At 45.7% G+C, this 20,170-nt stretch overlaps 1 protein-coding gene across 2 annotated transcripts; it reads right to left on the minus strand.

Moving 5' to 3' along the window:
* Nucleotides 1–826: 826 nt before the first annotated feature.
* On the minus strand, nucleotides 827–19,002 carry MIA3 (MIA SH3 domain ER export factor 3). 2 transcript variants are annotated; one of them, XM_056110669.1, is made up of 23 exons: nucleotides 18,812–19,002; nucleotides 18,283–18,408; nucleotides 15,769–15,790; nucleotides 14,322–14,410; nucleotides 14,028–14,105; nucleotides 13,839–13,949; nucleotides 13,072–13,143; nucleotides 12,795–12,899; nucleotides 12,146–12,268; nucleotides 11,926–12,037; nucleotides 10,292–10,347; nucleotides 10,115–10,205; nucleotides 9,800–9,938; nucleotides 8,589–8,690; nucleotides 7,456–7,516; nucleotides 6,916–6,951; nucleotides 6,136–6,203; nucleotides 5,928–6,028; nucleotides 5,658–5,807; nucleotides 4,575–4,654; nucleotides 4,362–4,433; nucleotides 2,426–2,585; nucleotides 827–1,852 (listed from the first exon to the last, which is right to left on the minus strand). In XM_056110669.1, the coding sequence occupies exons 1-23, from the start codon at nucleotides 18,920–18,922 to the stop codon at nucleotides 1,482–1,484; spliced, it is 2,436 nt and encodes an 811-aa protein (XP_055966644.1). In that variant the 5' UTR covers nucleotides 18,923–19,002; the 3' UTR covers nucleotides 827–1,481. The 2 variants fall into 2 exon arrangements, with proteins under 2 accessions (XP_055966644.1, XP_055966646.1); XM_056110671.1 differs by lacking the exon at nucleotides 4,362–4,433 and having other exon boundaries at nucleotides 18,812–19,001.
* Between the last annotated feature and the right edge of the window lie 1,168 nt (nucleotides 19,003–20,170).

A 20,170-nucleotide genomic window follows, 5' to 3' on the forward strand; every position in this document is an offset into this window, starting at 1 on the left:
TGCCAAATCATGACGGGACAGATGTGTTGCAGCGCATGTGTGATCCTGGGGCTTAATCCCTAGCCCAACAGTCTTTTAAAATTTTGCCTTGGCAATAACTTACTGAAGATGTACTGTCATCATGGGTCTAATATTGTAGAGGGTGCCACCCCTGGTTCTTAGGTTTACAATCTTTAGATTTAAGAGCCAACGTTCAACAGTTCTGTAACTCTGTTCAGCACCAGAGTCCTAAGCAACGCTGGTGTTTTTTGTCACCCCCGACCACCACCAGGAGTGATTGGGTGTAGCCCAAAACAAACAAAGCTTACTTGTAGCCCTTGGGCATGTCACTAGCATATCCTAGATCTTCCTTTCTCCTAGTAGAGTTTTTTGTTTTCTTTTTCAATCCTTGAAAAGTCCATGGCAAGATCTGGCAGAAATACTCTGGGTTTGGGGGCCACACCCAATGGGCCTCAGGGCTTATCTTGGCTCCATGAACTCAGGTGGGCCACATGCAAGTTTCAGCATGTTACCACTGTGCATCTCTGGTATTACTTTTATGGCTTACACACATTGTTTACATTATTTGTTTAGCACCCTTAAGGTGAGAATGATAAAAAAGCACAGCTGGTGCTACTATAAATGTAATCCAAATCATTCTCAACTAGGCAGTGGTGCCCACAGCACCCGCTGGCTTTGCTGTCGCAGTCAAAGTCAGTCACAGGTAAAGACCACTTAGGTCGAAGAACCTCCTTAGCTCTAAACCACCACCTTGGGTTCTGACAGCTCAAGACACTTGTTTCCAAAATGGAGCAAATCAATCCACAATGAATCAACACACTCTGGAAACAGTAATAACCAAAAGTTTTATCAACTATTACTACAAAGAATTTCAGCGAGAGGCAAAGAGAGCCTTTAGTGGTCTTTAGTAAACATTTTAGCGTAACAGTCTTTGCGACCAAATATTCTTTTTTTTAAAAAAAAAAAGCTTATAAACACCATACTCTGTATTCAGTTGGTGTACACTAAAAAATAGAATGGAAATACATGTTCTTATAGCATTTCCACAGGAAATGTTCATATTTCTCATGACACTCTAAATCATTTAGCAGTTACATATGCTACATTTAACTAAAACACAGGTATTCTTTATTGCACATTTCAGAGTTGTAAGGAGGCTCTAGCTTACAAGATAATTTTTATTAAGAGGAGAAATTGTATTTTTGAATTGTTTGGCTCAAAAATGGACTCTGCCAGAGCAGCTTATTTTGAAAAACCTTTAAAATCACCCTGCAGATTTGTTGGGGTCTGGGGGTTGGGGCTCTACCAGGCAGGCTCGGGGGAATCATAGTTGGCTGCTTTAAGGCGAACGCCCTACCTGCTGTAGCACTCTCTCCAGCCCCACCCCTGTAGATGTTCCAGTCAGTGAAATTTTTTATGGACAAACGCATAGTGCCCAGTCAGCTTTCTTGTGGACTGACCAGCTGTCAAAAGTCACAGTTCTAAGGGCTCTGTTTCAGAGCCTGGGAGGCTACTGGGCTGCCCCTCTGAGATGCAGGGGGAGCTTCATCTCGCAAGCCGGAAGGCATTAAGTTTCTAGCAGCCGATGGCGGTGGGTAATCCTGGGGCCCGTGAGGTGGAGGCGGATAATCCTGGGGCCCGTGAGGTGGAGGCGGATAATCCTGGGGCCCGTGGGGTGGAGGTGGTAATCGGGTACCAGGAATAAAGTACTCTCGGGGGCCCAGAGGGCCTAATGGTCTGAAAGGTGCAGGTCCAGGTATGAATTCTCGAGGGTCATAGGGCCCGTCCCGTTTTCCAGGTGCGATGCATGGAGCATATTCTTTCAGGCCCAGTGGTGGGCGCAGGCCAGGACCTAGGAAAGAGAAAGTCCCATGAATGAACAGGACCGTGACTCGCACCTTTCTGACTGATGTTTCCCCAGGGAGGCCTCAGGAGGCCCTCCAGGTCAGTGAGAGCCCCGGCGGGTCAGGCTCAGCTCATCCTGTGTCCTTCCCAACACAGGCCGGAGCCAGGAGTCCACTCTAACTGCTCTGGCAGATGTGAAATAAACTGACAAGAGGCAGCCCCTCTGTGCACCACCCGCAGCCAAGTCCCAGGGGCTCCATGGGGCATGCCGGGGGCCCAGGGTCCCCCCTCTTCTTCTCAGCGTCCCTCCCATGCAGAGCCGTGTCTTCCCAGAGCTCGGGTGGCAAGTTCTCAGCAGGACAGACCAGACCAGCACACAGTCAAAGGCATCTGAGACACTCAGAAGCCCGATTCTGTTCCTGTGCTCTATCAAGTGGCTCTTAAGAAGCTAGAGCAAAATGAAGCTACTCGGTCAGTGTCCTGCGGCACTATTAAACTTGGCTTTAAAGCAAGTTTCAGCGAGAAATAGAAAAGATGGAAACTCTTCCCCCAGCAATCGTGTCACTATCAGGCGTCATACCGAATGTTGGCATGTTCGGAGGGATCGGCCGAGGTCCAAAAGGTCTTGCGTGCTGAGGCAGCAGTCCGTACCGGACGGGCGGTGGTGGAGGGCCGCCCATGGGGCCCCGCAGGAGAGGCATCCCTGGGAACTGCGGGGGGCCTTTCATAGCCATTGGGACCTGCACAGAAGCAACTGAGGTGCTTGAAATACTTTGTTAGGAGAGAAAAAAGCACCAATACCAGAAAAAGGTAAAACCCAGAGAAGCCTCTATCAGGAGCCTGATTGTAAGCAGAGTCAAGCAAGAAACTCCACTGTCCAGCTGGGTATAGGCAGCTGGCAAGGAAGTGCCAGAGAGTACTGGGCTCTGAATGCAGGTGGCCCCGCTCAACCTGAGACCAGGTGTGTGGCCCCAAAATTGCTTTTTACAAAGTCACGAGAGAGCCTAGTTTCAGCATCCTCATACTAACAGTCTGAGTCATGGCAAGCACAGAGGAGCGCTGTCAGACTACTGTAATACAACCTACGTGAACAGTGACCTGTCCCCACAAACCTCCCATCACAGAGCTATTTCCCAGGGGAAATGCACAAACAGTGACTGCCGTGCACGGGGCATGCTACTTGTCCATTCTTTCACTCTCACGGTGAGGTCAGCTGAGGGGCTGAGCTGTGCACTGTCACCCCCCACGGAAGAGGCTGAGTGAGAATTCTGACCAGATCACCTCTGACAAAGGAATCTCTCCTCCCACTACTTCAAATGGGTCTGGGGTCTCCATGCTGTCCACACGTGAAACCAGTCATTCCCGAAACTGGGTGGTTCTGCCCAGGAAAGTGAGATGGACGGTGGGGAGTCCAGGAAGCTGAGAGCATCCTCCATGCCCTTGTGTGTGTGTGTGTGTGTGATAGGGCTGGCCTAGTGTCCAACTCAAGAATCCTTCACATCTGTCAGACGTGGAGAAACATCCTCCATGCCCTTGTGTGTGTGTAAAGAGGAAAAATTTTCTGGAAAAGAGGATGGCAAGCAAGTAAGTTTGGGGCGCATTGAATAAGATGATCTCTGGAGAGCTGTGCCTGAGTCCAGCGCTAGAACATGGAGGTAAGTCTGGGTTATCTACACTAGGTTGGCAGGTAGTTTACCAGGATCTGTACTTGCTGTCATGAGTCGCACCGACAGAGCATGTCCCTATGGGAAACTGGGACAAACATTCTGATGAGGGCTGATGAGCTCGGAAGCCAACCAACACAAAAGCATACACATGAAGAGTGCTTAAAACAACGGGGAGACTCAGCAACAGCTAACACACATTCTCACTTTCAACTAACGTTCTTCTAATGGCAACCTGCAATTTCTAATTACTCCAAGTAGGGTTGGCCTTGGGCTGGAGTAATAGCACAGCGGGAAGGGCATTTGCCTTGCAAGCATCCAACATGGCCAACCCGAGTTCAATTCCTCCGCCCCTCTCGGAGAGCCTGGCAAGCTACCAAGAGTACCTTGCCCACACAACAAAGCCTGGCAAGCTACCCGTGACATGTTCGATTGTCACAATGGAGACGTTACTGGGCCCACTCAAGCAAATCGATGAACAACGGGAGGACAGTGACCGTGACAGGGCTGGCCTAATGTCCAAGAATCCTTCACATCTGTCAGACATGGAGAAACATGCAATATGGAATGTGCTGACCCCCGCCTTAAGGCACTCAACACTGAGCACACAGTATTAAGTCAGAGTGAAGACTTTCCACATAGTTTTAACTGGTTAATCCAACCCCAACGGCAAGGAAGCAGGAGAAAGCCCACACACCAGAGATTAGCAGCCAGCAGTGCTTCTAGGCACAGACCACAGCTGGCCAGTGCTGCCATGCAAGGGAAAGCCTTCGAGGTGGTTGTCATGCCTTCACGTCCTCAAAAACATACCACGGAAAAGCCTAGGGCAGCTCTCAGCCTCTTAGTACTTACTGCTACTGGGTGCTCAGTCAAAGCTGCACTGCTGGGACCCGAAGAACTACCAGACTCTTGGGGGACAGTTGGCTTTCCAAAAACAAATGAATGAGACAGTGCAGGTACAGTGGAGCACACAAAAAGGAGACAGGTAGGGCAAAGAGGATGTTACCAAAGATCTAAATATTTGGTAAAGTACCTCGCCACAATTTCAAACAGCAGAAAATTTACCTTGCCCTCATCCAACATCCTGCTGGGTGAAGAGCTTCTTGAGCTGTTGTTCATCATGGGGGCGGCACTGGGTCCAGCATCTGTGGAAGGTCAGAGGGCACTTGACACTTCTCACTTGGACATGTCTCAGCGTTGAGAAGCACCCAACATCCTCTACATGCTTCCCTCACCGTCCCGGCTCTCCTCACACCAGGTCTGGGGCCTATGGCACCCAGCATGACGACTCACGGGCTGTGCTTGGACTGTGGGGAAAACCTGAGCCCACTCAGTGATTGTCCCCAGAATAAACTACCCAGAAGTGCACTGGGGTTCAAGTCCACCTAACATTAACATTAGCCCAGTGGCCTCTCAAGATAGTGAGGGGTAAATTATGATTCATGTGCAGGCTCATGGAACTAAAATAAGAAGTGGCACGGCTTGAACGAATGGCAATAAGACTATATAAGGCATTTCAGGCTACAGGCTCAATGCAATAGTATGGGCTGATTTCTTCCAGTCTGTATGTTATGTGACTTTCACATCTCACGTCCTTAGACACTTATGATTAGAAAAAGAGCACTTCATACTGTAACGGTAAGAAATGAATGTAATGTTGCATACGTTATAAAGTTTCAGTTAACTTTTATAACATTAAAGAGAAATGCCAGAAATACAAAGAGGTGTCACAGTACAAAGAAGCCAAATTAGTATTTATATATTTCTTAATCTTAAGAATAAATGCTTCCCATTCAAAAGTAGATTTTTTCAGTAGACTAGGCATCAAGTTTACAAAATAGGAGATTTGGGGCTCAGAAGACAGTGTAGTAGGTAGGGCCCATGCCTAGCACGTGCTCAGCCAGATTCGATTCCACTCCCGCCAGACAGCACTGGGGTCCTGCAGTCACCAGTGACCAAGGAGGAAGGACAACCACTGGGGCCTGTGACTTCCTGAGCGCTGCCTTGGGAGCCGCCCCCAGGAAAGGATAGTTTCTTCTTTAACTGGGATAGACCCCAACTTGTAAAAGTGTTACTGAGTTCTCAAATAAAAGGGACAAAAGAACTAACTCCCAAAAGTTTACTGCAAGGCGCCAAGCAAGTACTCACCAAAGTCACTCCTGGGCGCCTCTCTGCGACTGAGCGAGGTGGCCGAGACAGGCCTGGCAGGCGGCTCTGTCATCAGCGGCATGGGTGGTGGCGAGCATTCTCCACCGCTCACAGGAGAGGGGCCGAAAGAGCCGTTCTGGCTTAAAGGACCTGCGGGCCACACACACAGGGACACGTCAGCCCCCTGAGCACTCTCCTCTTCAGCAACCCCGTGATCTCGCAGGCTGCACACGGACACAGCAGAGGCCCACACCCAGGGACAGCCTGTACCTCTGCGGGGAGGGTTGTGCACGCCGGGTCTCCCAGGCATCGGCTTCACAATCACTGGCTCTTCCTGCAGCATTGCCATCTTCTCGGTGACTTCTAACAGTCTAGAATAAACAATGGGATTAAACATAACACAGAAAATTAACTTCTCATTTGATTCTAGTTACAAAACCCGGAAACATCCTGAAAAACAGGTCTCAAAAGCACATACTTCTGTCTCAAGTTGGCAGACTCTTTCCTCTCTTCTGCCAAGGCTCTTTCTGCAGTCCGAGCTTTGAGCTGTTGGGGAGAAAGCTGGCTACAGATATCCATAATAAAGACCAGCATGTAAGCGTGCACGCGCGCGCACACACACACACACACACACAAAGAAACACACACGCGCTACAGATATCCATATAGACCAGTATGTAAGCATGCACACACACACACACACACACACACACACAGGCTACACATATTCATATAGACCAGTATGTAAGCACGCGCGTGCACGCGCGCACACACACACAGGCTACAGATATCCATATAGACAAGTATGTAAGTGCACGCATGCGCACACACACACGTACAGGCTACAGATACCCATATAGACCCGTATGTAAGTGCACGCATGCGCGCGCACACACACACACACACACACACACACAGGCTACAGATATCCATATAGACCGGACCAGTATGTAAGCACATGCGCACACACACACACACATACACACGCTGACTACAGATATCCATATACACCAGTAAGCGCACGCGCAGACAGACACACACACACACACACTGGCTACAGATATTCATATAGACCAGTATGAAAGCACGAGCATGCACGCACACACAGGCTACAGATATCCATATAGACCGGTATGTAAACGCACGCGCACACAGACACACAGACACACACACCCCCCATCTCCGCCCCCCCACGCCCCCGTGAATATCCAATTCAGGTGTGGTAAGCTATGCCCAAAGGGGAAGCAAAGAACCTTACCCAATTTTCATGTGCTTTCTTCTCATGCGCAGCAATCTGAAAAAAGCACATCAAGAAACGCTCGTGGGGACCCTGGGGTGGGATGCGGCATCTGCCACACGCGAGTGAGGCTGAGCCCCAGCACAGCACCACCTGTCTGCTGTGTAAGACCCATTGACTCACTGGCCTCCAGTTCACAAGGACAGATGAGCCGGCAGTGAGCAACACAACTGAGCCTTGTGGCTGGGGGCGGGGGGGAGGACACGACACGACACCTTCAGTCAGGGTTAGCAAGCGCCCTCCACCACCCTGCGCGGCCACTGGAGCGACGACACTGTGCATCGGAATCCATCAAAGGTTATCCTGGCAAGCGTGCTTGCCCACCTGGCCACAGGCATGTGACCCCCACAGCCCAGCGATGGTAATGGCAGCACAGCTCCCGAGAGAATGCAAGCAGCAGTGAGGGGAAGGAGCCCAAGCAATAAAAGATGGAGTTTTATTCAAAATAAGTCTGGGATGCATTCTAAGAACCCTGTGGGCCACAAGGCAGCAGGGCATTACCTGGTCTTTGTAAGAGTGCTCCGTCTTCTTTAATTCTTCCTCCATTTCTTCGATTCTCCGTCTAAGAATCACATTTGCATTTATCAGTTGGAGCACAACTAACAGAGTAACACCGGGTTACTTTGACAACTGTACACTTACCAGACTTCACTCCTCCAGACAACATGAATTTTATGTCAACATAAAAACACAATCCCAAGGTTAGGGAGACAGCTCCAGGGCTGTACACAGGTCTCCAGCTGGGAGGTCCAGGTCTGATCCCGAGTACCCTGTGGCCTCCCACTGAGCAACACTGGCAGCAACCGCTGAGCACCAAGCCAGGAGCCTCCCCAAATACCACGTCAGTCACTGCCAGTCACTGTCCTCCCGTTATTCATCAATTTGCTCAAGCGGGCCCAGTAACATCTCCATGTGACACTTGTTACTGTGTTTGGCATATCGAATACATCACGGGGAGCTTGCCAGGCTTTGCCGCACGGGCTGAATACTCTCGGTACCTTACCGGGCTCTCCAAGAGGGGCGGAGGAATCGAACCTGGGTTGGCTGACCCGGCTGCTGTACTATCGCTCCAGCCCAAATACCAGGTATGACCCAAAAATAATTTTAAGAATTCAATATAATCAAAAGCAATGTTACATAATTTATGTATCACTTAATGCCCAGAGATACAGAGCTGACTTAATTTCCTATTCTTCAATATGTTCTTCAACAATCTACCATGAATATCTTCCTCCAAGAAGCTTTTTCTTGCTTTAATTATTCTCAAGTAAAAACTTTCCCAGAACAATGAATTCTGGGTGGATCGAATGGCATGATCGTGTGATGACTTTTTATGTATCATGTAACAGACACCTTCCAAAAATGAATCCCACACGCAGACTCACCTTCAGCCATCAGCAAGAACCAAATATTCTCAGAGTTGTGCCAGCATTACGTTTAAGAAAATTTCTGGTTTTTTTTTTCTTTCTTTTGCGAACTTAAAATACTTTCACACTCATGAATTAATTATATTCAATGTCTCTTGACCATTTATGTCTCTGGACCATTTTGTACGACCCAATGTAAAAATGGATCTGAAAAAAGTTCCACTACTTTTATCAGCCACTGATAGTCTCTTTAGAAGATGAACTCACTTGTAAGTTTTCACTTCCTCGGCAGCCAAACCCGCCTTTTCATCTGCTGCTGACAGTCGCTGTTCCCGTTCCTGCCGTTCATGTTCTTCTTGACTCAGCTTTCTAAGATAAAAATCAGTTGTCATACAAAAATCTCTCTTATTCCAGCAGTCTATCTGAATTTTTCTGCTCAAATGTTATTTTCCCATCTTCTCTAAAACATACAGACTAAAGTAATGCCAGAAGAAAAAATCAAACCTGCCACTCTGGGTGAAAAAAATCACTCTCTGGCCCACTGGCAAATCACCTGCAATCTCTAACTTCTCATATACCTCTAATTCAAAACAAATGTGAAGAAATACTGTATCTTCTGGACAAGTGAGTTTGGTGTGGAACCTGAGTAAAATATGAAAAGCTGGGTCTGATCAGCAATCAAGTTTATTAGCATGATGCACGGGATATCACTTTCCACTCCCATGATAATTACTTCCCTTATTTCTATCACAGAAAGACTGTCTTCAATCCAAAACTCGTAAGATGATAAAGATAACCAAAAAGTCTTTTAGAACTGATCTTCTGACACTGAGTCAACCATGGAACACTGCCACTTTTCAGATACGCAACTCATAATTTTTCAGTGGAAGGGTGGTTAAGAGGAAATATCTTAAAATTGACAATGTTCACGGACTAGAGAATCAAACTGTTCTATAAGCTGATAATTACTATCTAGCAGAAACTGGTTGCAACCGTTAAATATGTAAAACCTACCATAATAAATTAGAGTGATACCATTTAACTGTCTTAAAGTGCTATTTTTTTTCTATCCTTGGCCTTTGATTCAAGTTCTGTTTCTAAATATATCTAGCTTGAAACTTAATTTTCTATGAATCAGAAACAAACAGAGGATCTATAGTAGAAGTAAAAAGGTAACTACCAGCAAAGGAAAAAGATTTATATATTCTTTTAAACTGCCCATTCAATATTTCAGCAAGTATTTTATGACTTGCTATCAAATACTGATTTACAGACAAATCATTGTCCCTGCACCAACAATCAGCTGCCCCCACTGAGGGAGATGAGTAAGAGAGAATCTGCTTCCAGAGTGACTGAGCCAGCGGGAGAACCATCAGAAGGCCGTCTACAAGAGGGCACAGGAGAGCCCAAGGCAGGCCTGTGGCCCGGAGCTGAAGGAGTGCGCTTGGGCGGGCAGTGCAGTGGCTGCCAAGACTTACTTTTGTAACATCATCTCTTTCTCCTGGTAGAGCTCATTCAGAATCTCTACTTTCTGTTTCAGAGTTTTACATTCTTCCTCCAGTCCAGACTTGACCGACAGCAGTGAGCTCCGCTCATTTTCCAATGTCTTTATTTGATCTAGCAAGAAGAAAGTACCTCATGAGCTTCACGTACGCACACAAGGCCGCAGAATGAACATGCAGAGCGGATTTTGTTTATTGAGATAGGGAAGAAATGGGAAAACTGGATGCCATGCTCTGTGCCCCTAAGCAATCCCATTCACTTCCAAATTTTCTGCCTAGGAAACAACCCACCTTCCAGATTAGACTTGGTGGACATTGATGCTCGCAGTTTAGACTGCAAAAGTTTCAGGTCCTCTTCTACCACTGCCACTGCAGTCTGGGTCTGCAAGTTGCACAAGAGGGAAGTTTCTTACAATACTGCCCTGAGAACTCAGGAGCACTGATAGTACTCTAGAAAAAAGCCCGTACCCGAGAAACATCCATCATCTGTCTGATCCGATTTTTCAGCTTCTCAGGTGGGTCACCTAAAAAAAAAAGAGAAAGAAAAAAAGAAAGTCTTTCATTGATTGATTTATTCTCTCCCTTTTAAGCTGTTTTTTCCTAACTGCTTATCCTTTAGGGTTTTTTTTTTGGATCACACCGGCAGGCACTGAGGCCTTAGTCCTGGCTCTGCACTGAGAGTTCAGTTCTGCACACAAGGCAAGCACCTCAATCACCTTAATCTCAGTACTCTCTCTCCAGTCCCCCGTCCCCCAGTTTTCTTAACTATATTTTCCTAAAATAAATCATCACAAGCATTCAAAAAGGAAATCAATTTAGCCTATAGAATGGTAAAGATACTTGACTTCAAGACAACTGCATTAGAATCAAATAGTGAGTTTCCGGGCTGGGGAGACAGTACAACAGGCAGAGGCTGGTCTCGTGCACAGCTGACCCAGGTTGGATACCCAGTACCACATAACAGTACCATAAGCCCCTCCTGGAGTTATCCCCAAGTGCAACTGGGCATGGTCTAAAACAAACCAAAAAAGTGAATTCACAGGAGCGACAGAAATAGAGCAGGTGTTAAGATTTATACCTTGCATGCAACGAACGTTAGTTAAATCCCTGAGCATCACCGTCCTTACATAAACTCCCAGGATGTCTGAAAATATTCTGGAAAGACCCCCTCCCAAAAAAGGAAGTGAATTTCAAGCTTGTAAAATATTATCCATGTCATTCTTAAGCATGCAGGAGACGCATGAGCATTATCTTCTTGGACTAGAGTTACAGTATAGCAGGTAGGACATTTGCCTTACATGTGGCCAAACCACATTTGCTTTCCAGCATCCCATATGGTGCCCCAAGCACAAGCACCCCTGGGAGTAATTCCTAAATGCAAAGCCAGAACAAGCCCTCGTCACCACCTGGTGCGGCCTGAAAACAAAACCCAAACGCTCTTTTTCTTCTCTCTCAAGCGCCTGATTTGGGGACACCCACTCCTTTACTCTCCCCAATCTGCTACCAGGGTGCTTTATACAGTCACACTCAGCTCAGAAAACGCAGCATGACACACTGTCCTCACGAGTGAGCACCCTTAATCCACGGCTCTATCCATCTCAGTGCTCTGGATCTGGCTGTTTCCATAAACCAGAGCTAGAGATGAACACTGAAATCAAAACGCTGTGACTGGGGCTGGCGCAATGGTACAGCAGGTAGGGCGTTTGCCTTGCATGCGACCAACCCGGGTTCGATCCCCAGCATCCCACATGGTTCTGAGCACCACCAGGAGTAATTCCTGAGTGCAGAACCAGGAGTAACCCCTGAGCATCACCGGGTGTTACCCAAAAATAAGCAAAAAAAAAAAAAAAGCCGTAACCATGGTGAGAAGTATGTTTCCCCTAACGAACAACTTACACAGCCCCAGCCTCAGTGCGCACACAGAGTCCTCATGGTCCAGAGAAAGTCCATGTGTGCAGCGCGCCTTCTGCTTCACCACAGACAAGCAGCCCCTCTGCCCCATAATGTCTACAACTCCAGTCTACTCAGTCCACTGAAAAGCAGCTCCAGACCATAGGGAGAGGAAGGCAGAGAGAGACGCAGCCTTTCGGAGACCACCTTACCTGCCACTTCTCCATTTGCTAACTCATCTGACTCATTTCCTCCTCTGTTTTGACTCTCAGGTTCAGATTCACAATCCAGTCGATTCAATTGTGTAATACAATTAGTCAACGCCTAGTTGGGGGGGTGGGGATAAGATATTAGAAAAAACTTCCCAGTAGACTTACAAGAATTCTTGAGAATTAGCCACGTACTTGAGAAGGAACTTCCACAAATACTTACACCAATATCATCATCCTGGTGGTTGAGAGTTACTTCCAAGTCTTTTTGAGTCTGTGCAAATGATTTGATTTGCTCGCTCAACTCCGAATGTGATTTAGCCATTTCTTTGATTTCTTGCTGTAACTGGTAAATTGAAACAATGACCTTCTTCAGAAAACCAGAGTAAATTCAAACAACTCACAAACAAAAGGGGTACAGGGTACACCTTACAGTCTCCCAAATTCAACTCAAAATCACTAACTCGCCTTTTGTCAGTGGGGTATAAACTGTTCAAAGAACAGATTACAGACACCTTTTATTTGATGTTCGATACTCAATACCTTGATCTGAGAAAACAATCTGATGCTCCCTTGAAGCTATTCAAATGAATGACTGAGGACTTGACAACTAAGCTTTGTACAAGAAATTATACAAAGAGACAAAAACATCAGATCAAATGGAGATCATACAAATACACTTAATTTGAAGAGCATCACCTGAATTCGTGTATCTAAGAATAGAATCACACATCCAAATTTGAATATTCAACTTCATGGCATCTGGTTGCCTTGTTCATATACTCGAAGATATTTAATTTTTTTAATTTTCTCTTTTTAACATTTTAATTGAGGTACCAAGATTTACAATACTAGACGTGAACTTTCTTTACCTGATCCTCCTTCCTCTTCAGTCTAGCATTTTCTTCTTGAACTCGGTGACATTCAGACTTCACCTTTTCTTCACTCAGTTTAGCCTCATTAAGAGCAATCTGAACCTAAAAAAACATTGCCATTCATAAAATTACAAAGAAAAACAAAAAAATGTTACACTCTCCCATACTTAGTCATAATTCTTGGTTTATACATTTTTAACATGTATCAAATGTTTGCTCATTAACAAATTAAGATACAGTATTAGTATCCTGTAGAAATTATATACAACTTTACCTCTGACAATTCAGAAGCGTTCATTGAAATAACATCCTTTAACTTCTTTATAGATTTTTTGTTTTCCAGTATCTGCCACATGGGGAAAAAGAGTATTAGAATTTTAGCAGATAATCAATCTTACCAGGACTATATGGGAAAGGCCACTCTACCATCTTTGGAACTGTTTTGGGGAGAGCGGGATAAGAAGATGGGGATCACTTCCAGTCCTCAGGGCTTACTCCTAACTATGTGTTCAGGGATCACTCATGGGTGGTCTTCGGGGATCAAAGATTTAAAGTGTCAGGAACTGAACCCAAGTCAGTTGCATGCAAGGCAAGGGCCTTAGCTCGCTAGCGCTCTCTCTCTCTCTCTCCCCCCATCCCTCCCCCATCCTCCCCTTCTTCTCCCCCCCTCATCCCACTGCAACTTTTATTATAATTCTGAACCTATTCTAAAGTTAAGAGTAAATTTTTTAAAAAGAACAAAGCAAAATAAATCAAGGTACTGGGAGTATTCTATTGGACTACGATTTTTCAGTTGTTCCACTTACTACAGAGGGCTGAGTTAAACAATAAGAAAATTATTCAGGGCTGAGGAAAAAGACTTCCTAGGCCCATAAAAATTTAACTTGTGACATTAGCATTTAAAATTCTTCAGTAATGGTCAGGAATTTCATTTCTCTCCTAATTTTACTCAAGTTAAAGCACTGAAAAATGCAGAGTTCAACTCTATTTACCAGAGTTCAAAAGACAAATTACAGTAACACCTAGCAGCAAAACTCTTACCAAGTCCTTATTCTTGGCATTCTGGGCTCGCTCAGATTCCAACATATCTCGCAGACGTCTAGCTTTGTTATTCAGAGATTCATTACTTTCTTCAAGCTTCTTGATCTTATCCTACACAAAAATTAAGACAATATTATACTTCTGCTTTTCTCTTTTAGAATGAAATACCCAAAAAAGGGATTTTTTTACCTCGTATTTTGCAGCTTTATCAGAAAGAATGACGTTCAGTTTCTTGGTTTCTTGAGCAAGCTTCTTGGATTCCTCAAACTGTATGAAAGCATTCAGAAATCAGAAACACACTATGCTGCCTCTCTAAATAGGTGATGAAAGCAGAGCTTTATATGTAGGATGACTTGTATTCGAATGGTTAGTAGGACATAACAAAAAATATGACTTTAAAATCCATTAATGAACTAGAAGACAGGAGCATAGGATTCAGCTGGAATCGGGGGTGGAGGGGAACACAAGAAACAATCATCATACCTTCTGTTCATAATTTGACAATTCTTGAGCAAGTTCTGAATTTTCTTTTTTGAGATTCTCCACCTTCGCAGAAATTTGTTGTTCCGTAACTAAAGGTTGGGGGAGGGAGGATAGGGGGAGAAATCCAGGAGATTCATGACCAAATCGAACTGCCTTTCCCCTTGTTTAGGCAGGCATGGGTGACCTAGCATGACATGGAGAGGCCTTCTAAGCATAACTATCATGTCTTCCAGCACACCGCTACGGACAGCTTCTGAGCACCTCTCGGAAACAGCTCCCACAGAACCACTGGATGACCCTCCGCTCTCCAAAATTGTAATTTGTAGCTAGTACAATAAGGCACCATAAAAATGAAGCACCATAAAAATGAAGTCTCTGAGGGCCGGAGAGATGGTACAGATAGTATAGAGGGTAAACTACCTGCCTTGTACACAGCCTTCCCATATTCAATGCCTGGTATCCCATGTGGTCCCCTGAGCACCACAAGTCAGGAGTAGCCCCTGAACATCGCCCCGTGTGGCCCAAAAACAACAAAAAAGAAACCATAGGGAAAAAAAAATTCTTTCTGGGCCCATCCAAGCAGAGCTCAGAAGAGCCAGATGCCACTCCTTGTACTATCTGTCTAGCTGTGGCATCCAGCAGTTCAGTGCTCAGGCAGGCAGATCAGTGCTCTACAGGCCAAGCAGTTCCAAGCCACATCTGATGGTCCTGGGTGGAGAGGAGGCCGCTAGGGCGGTTGCTCAAACTGCAAAGCAGAAGCTCCAGCCCTCTGAGAGCCCCCAGTCCAGAATGACTAACACTTAAGGGCAATTACTTTTATTTCAACCAGATTCCAATTTATTTATTCACTGGCTCTTTAGCCACACCCAGTGCCTGGACCTAACTCTGCGTGGGGGACAGTCCCAAAGGTGAGCATGCCATTCCCCCTTCCCACACGCAAAGCGTGAAGTCAGTCTGCTGAGATCTCTCTCTGGCTCCAGATCCAATTTCTTTTCAAAGACAGGAAATATAGATTGGTTTAGGCCAGTATCCTCCCATTAGGAAGCATCTTTCTTCTCAGAAAATGTAATCACTTCAAATTGTTAGTTGAAAGAAGAACAAAAGCAAGCATACTGGTTTGTAATCCTATTCCCGCAGTTATTTACTTACACCCTATACTAACTAAACCATTAGTTTAGGCACACCATTAACATGTGATAATTTCTTTGCATTTGTTTAATGTTCATAGCCAACCTTCCCAAATTAGACTAACCATGATCGCCCTATCATGTTCCACCTCATTCCTCTCAATTCTGCAGCATCACCATCTACACTAAGATTAGCAAAACTTTGAAGAGCTGTTTAAGTCAATCCAGATGCCACTGATTGAGTTATAGCTTATACACAATTCATACCAAACACCAATATTAAGGGTTAGCATAAATAGCAAAGAAGTCTAAATATTTACCTTGATACTTTTTATTCTTTACCTAAAAAATTGAAAAAAAGTGAAAACATTTTAATAAATTATTATAGTACCTAAATAATTGTCAAATTGTAAACTTTTTTTGGTTCAGTAAAATTAATCCATGGGATTAATGAAATTGACATGCACTACATATGTAATTTTGGTGTTGATAATTCTATAAATTATAAAACTGAGCACAAAAGTAGCTTTTTGTAATTAATGTTTATAAATCTGCTATATACACATCAGCCTTATTGAGTTCTTATAAAAATTATTTTTCATGTAAAATATCCTATACTTCACAGTATATATAATTTTATAATTATCTTTCATAGTTTTCTAAGAAAACATTTTTTGACAATCATCAAAAAGCCAAAATAAGGCCTAGAAACAAAGATTTTTCAAAAGAATCTGCAGAAACAAAATTGAAGGTAAAATTTTTAAATTAAAATATTCCTCTTTCTCACCAAAAAGCATCTTAGAAATCATACTCAAAGTTGGCTTTAAAATTCTTACAAGCTAGCAATGGGACACCAAGTGAATGAGGAGGATCGCAAAACATCTTTTACATGTCTTCAAATCAGTAGCTTTGACTTAACTATATGTGTTTTACTTGATTTAACTATTTTATGTTCCTACTATCCAGCATCTCATCAAAACTTTTTGGGCAAGGAGCCAACAGGTGGGAAAGTTTAAGCTAAGTCACTTGATGTCCTTAAGTTCCTAAATAAATCTGATAGGAACGAGGGAAAAGACAACATCTAAAATAGTCTTTCCTAAAGTGGATGATGACATCCCTCAACCAGGGGCACGGGAAAAATGGGGGTGCACATTGCCTTAGCACTACCTGGGCTCACTTGAAGAAGGTAGATGATGGAGGGGGTGGGGGAGACGGAGTAATTTTTCGGAAAGAGGGGAGATAGGCTAAGGAACTCTGGGAACCTCAGTACTAAAGAAAGCATGATAATAAAATTCAAGTATCTCAAAAAAAGGAAAACGAAAAATACTATCTTTGTAACCCACAACTTTATTACCCCATTCAGATAAATGTTTGATTCTGATCAGTGCACAAATCATACATCTCTCAGTTTTACTTCAGAGCTCCAACTTATCCAAAACAAGAAAAGGAAAGGACTCTCTAATGTCACCACCTTAGAGCAAAGGAGCAAAAGCCCTTTGCCTTCCCTCCATTCAATTCAACAGGCTAGAGAAAGGAGGAAGCACGCAAGGTGGAGTCCAGTGACCAAGGTTCTTTCTCTGTGAGTGAGCAGCGAGGTCACAGAGCCTCCGGAACCTCAGCAAAACCAAATGGTTGTCAGGGGTTTCTGCAATGGGGAAAACTAGAATAGAAAACAGATGATCTCCTCTTTTTCCCCTTTACTTTCTTCTTTTGTTTTACTTTTTGTTTTTGTTTTTGTTTTTTTGCCCACCCCATCCCCCACACAGCTCAGGAGTCTGACAATTCCCAATCTCCCCTTTTTCCTTCTGCAGAGAAGAGTCCCAGGAGATTATAGAAGTTTTCAGAGGAATACAGGAAGATTTGTGATTTTTTTTATATAAATAATATAGGAGTACTGCTATTGATTGAGCTGATTGAATTGGGCATGAACTCCACAGATTTGTGAATTTTTTTATAATCACTTGAGAAAGTACTCAGTTTTAGAAAGCTGTGCATCCAATCTACTGGGCAACTTTAAAACTATTAGTCTTCAATTCATTTACACAATTAATCTTAGTACATAATACTACAACATAAAACATGCAGCACAGTCACAAGTGCACGTAAGTACACATATATACATAAGCACACACATTCTGCACCAAATGAATTAAGGAATAAAACTAATAGAGTCTGCTTCTGAAAACTATTAATCCAAATCTGAAAATGGCTTATTTTCTAAGCATAATGTAGCTGATCCAATCAAGATCCATAAAATGTATATACAGACATATAAGGAGAAAACACTCTAAAATTATCTAATCCATTTTTTTTCTAGTCTGTTGTGTTTTCTTGCATTTCTTTTCCTGTGCATAATGTATTTATAGAATATACAATTTACTTACACTTTTAGATACTGGTTTTGGATCTCTGTTTTCTCACATACCAAATTATGAGCATTTTGGTGCCCAATGTCTTTGAAAGAGATTTGAAAAGCTACTTAATAACCCATTAGATGGATATACCTTTGTATCATTTACGATACATAGTTTTTGATACAAGTTTTTGCTATAGATGCATGATTAGCTATTTCTTTAGAATAAATTACTACACATGGCAGTATACTATAGAAAGGTGAAAGAGTTCATACTGAACTGCCTTCAGGACAGTTTTAAGCATTCCCACCTCTACCACCAGCAAACTAGGTTTTGCCCTAAGGGATGGTACTGAACTATTTCCCAAGTTTAGCTCGGGGACGATCAACATCCCTTAGTCTTCATGCTTGGAACCCAAAAGAGCTGATCAGAAGAGGCCCTTTCTACTTTGTGAGTCAAGACACAAATTAATTTACATACCTCCAAAAGCGTCCTCCATAAGAGCACGAAGGACACAATACCCAAAAAGGCAGTCGCCAGCACAGGTTTCCAAGTAAAGCCATAGACCCCTGGACTCTGTCCATCTTCAGGTAAGGTAGTCATCAGCTGAAGGAGAAAGGAGAAATCCGGGGAGACCTTCCTGCCACCCGCAGCGGGCTAAGAAACGCACCCTCACCGGCTGCCAGGGCGACCCCCGCACCTAGGCGCCTCCGTGCAGAGCCCCGGCTCCCCCTCCCGAGTGGCCCAGCAACAGCGGAGACCACACTTATCTCCTAGATGCTCTTCTTAGGTCACAGCGAGCAAGACTGCGAAGGGCAGGGGGTGCGATGGAGAGGGTCAACCCCCGCCCCCGTTCACCGACCCTCCGACGGGCCTGAGACTGTCCCTGGTAGCCCCGGGTAGCGACCCCGGGGCAGGGGCCGGGAGTAAGCACACACGGCCGCCCGGCCGCCCTCCCGTCCGTCCGTCCGTCCGTCCGTCCCCGGCGTCCCGGGCCCGGGGCCGTCACCTGCAGCAGCTTGGACACCAGCGCGGCGTACAGCACCGACAGGGCGCCCAGGAAGCCCGAGTCCCCCGGAGGGGAGCTCACGGACACCCCGGGCGCCGGCACCGACTCCATGGCCGGGGCGCCGCTGACCGGAAGTCAGCGCTCCTCCGGGCCGCCCTGGGCGGCCCCCACTCTCTCCGTCCTCTCCCTCAGTCACTGTCTGGTCCTCAGGTCGCGGGACAAGCCATAAGTGGACTTCGCCTCTTCGACCCACTCCGCTCAAGACGCGTTCCGAACCACACGTCACAAAACGCCGTTCCGGGGCGGGGCGTCCGCGCGCGGGGGGCGGGGCCTCGGCGGGGTAGCCAATGGGCGTCGCCGCGGGCGCCCGGGGCCAATAGGCTCGCGCGGAAGAAAACCGGCGTTTGTTCTGGGCTCACCTGCCCTTAACGCGGAGGCGCGGGCCGAGGAGGGGCGGGGCCGGAGCAGGAGAGCGGCGCGCCCCGCCCCGCCCCGCCCCGCCCCGCCCGGCCTGGCGGCCACCTGCACCCAGCTACTGCCCACCACAGCCACCGGCTCTCCCTCCCGGCTAGGGCCCACCGCCCTACCCGGGCGGGACCCTCTCCAGCCCCCGGCTCGCTTCCAGCTCTCCCATTCGGGCTCTTGCAAGCCTGATTCTAGGGCACTGGGCATTGATTGCCCCATCGAGCCGTGCCCGCGGGGCTACAGCCAGGGCTTCTGGACTAGGGCTGTGGGAAAGGATCGTACGAGGCACGGTCTGCGAATCCGAATGGCCATCTGAAAGTTGGATTTAAGGTGGGGGCGTGGGGAGCGGTGTCAAAATGTGCAGATCTTAAAAGGCATGTCTCTTCCAAATGGAACAATCAAATTCACAAGAGGACCCAACCGTGAATAGCTCTGTAATAACTGTACCTCACGTGATTCAATAAAAAATAAATAGGTAAATAAATAAATAAATAAAGGAGAAGCTGGGAAGTCCTGAGCCAGAAGAGCAGCGGAGGTGGAGTGGGAGGGAAGGTTGAAGCCAAACTGCAATGAAGGAAACGTGACACTGGCCCAAGTATACCAACAGGCAAAGGAACAAAAGAAAATCTAGAAACACCTAACTGCGTTGGCAGTTTGGGATACACACAGTCAGCTGGGGGGGGGGGGGGGGAGGAGGAGACTGCAGGGATATCACCACAATAGGAAATTATTTATTTTGAAAATATAGTTTTCTCATCCATGAATTCCAAATCGATCAGAAACTTTAATTTAAAAAAAAAATACTAGAAGCTGGGCTGGAGCAATAGCACAGTGGTAGGGCGTTTGCCTTGCGCGCAGTCAGCCTGGTCGAGCCAGGTTCAATTCTTCTGCCGC

The sequence above is a fragment of the Sorex fumeus genome, unplaced genomic scaffold (assembly GCF_029834395.1).
Source record: "Sorex fumeus unplaced genomic scaffold, SorFum_2.1 ptg000010l, whole genome shotgun sequence".
NCBI classification, from domain to species: Eukaryota; Metazoa; Chordata; class Mammalia; order Eulipotyphla; family Soricidae; genus Sorex; species Sorex fumeus.

What these genes read in the sequence shown, in the direction of transcription:
- MIA3 (XM_056110669.1), bottom strand. Translation starts at nt 18,922, where the DNA reads ATGGAGTCGGTGCCGGCGCCCGGGGTGTCCGTGAGCTCCCCTCCGGGG. An exon ending in GAGGAAGTGAAAACTTACAA is followed by an intron (nt 7,517 to 8,588) that starts GTGAGTTCATCT and finishes TGTGATTCTTAG; the next exon opens with ACGGAGAATCGAAGAAATGG. An exon ending in AGAAAGCACATGAAAATTGG is followed by an intron (nt 6,204 to 6,915) that starts GTAAGGTTCTTT and finishes TCTCCCCAACAG; the next exon opens with CTCAAAGCTCGGACTGCAGA.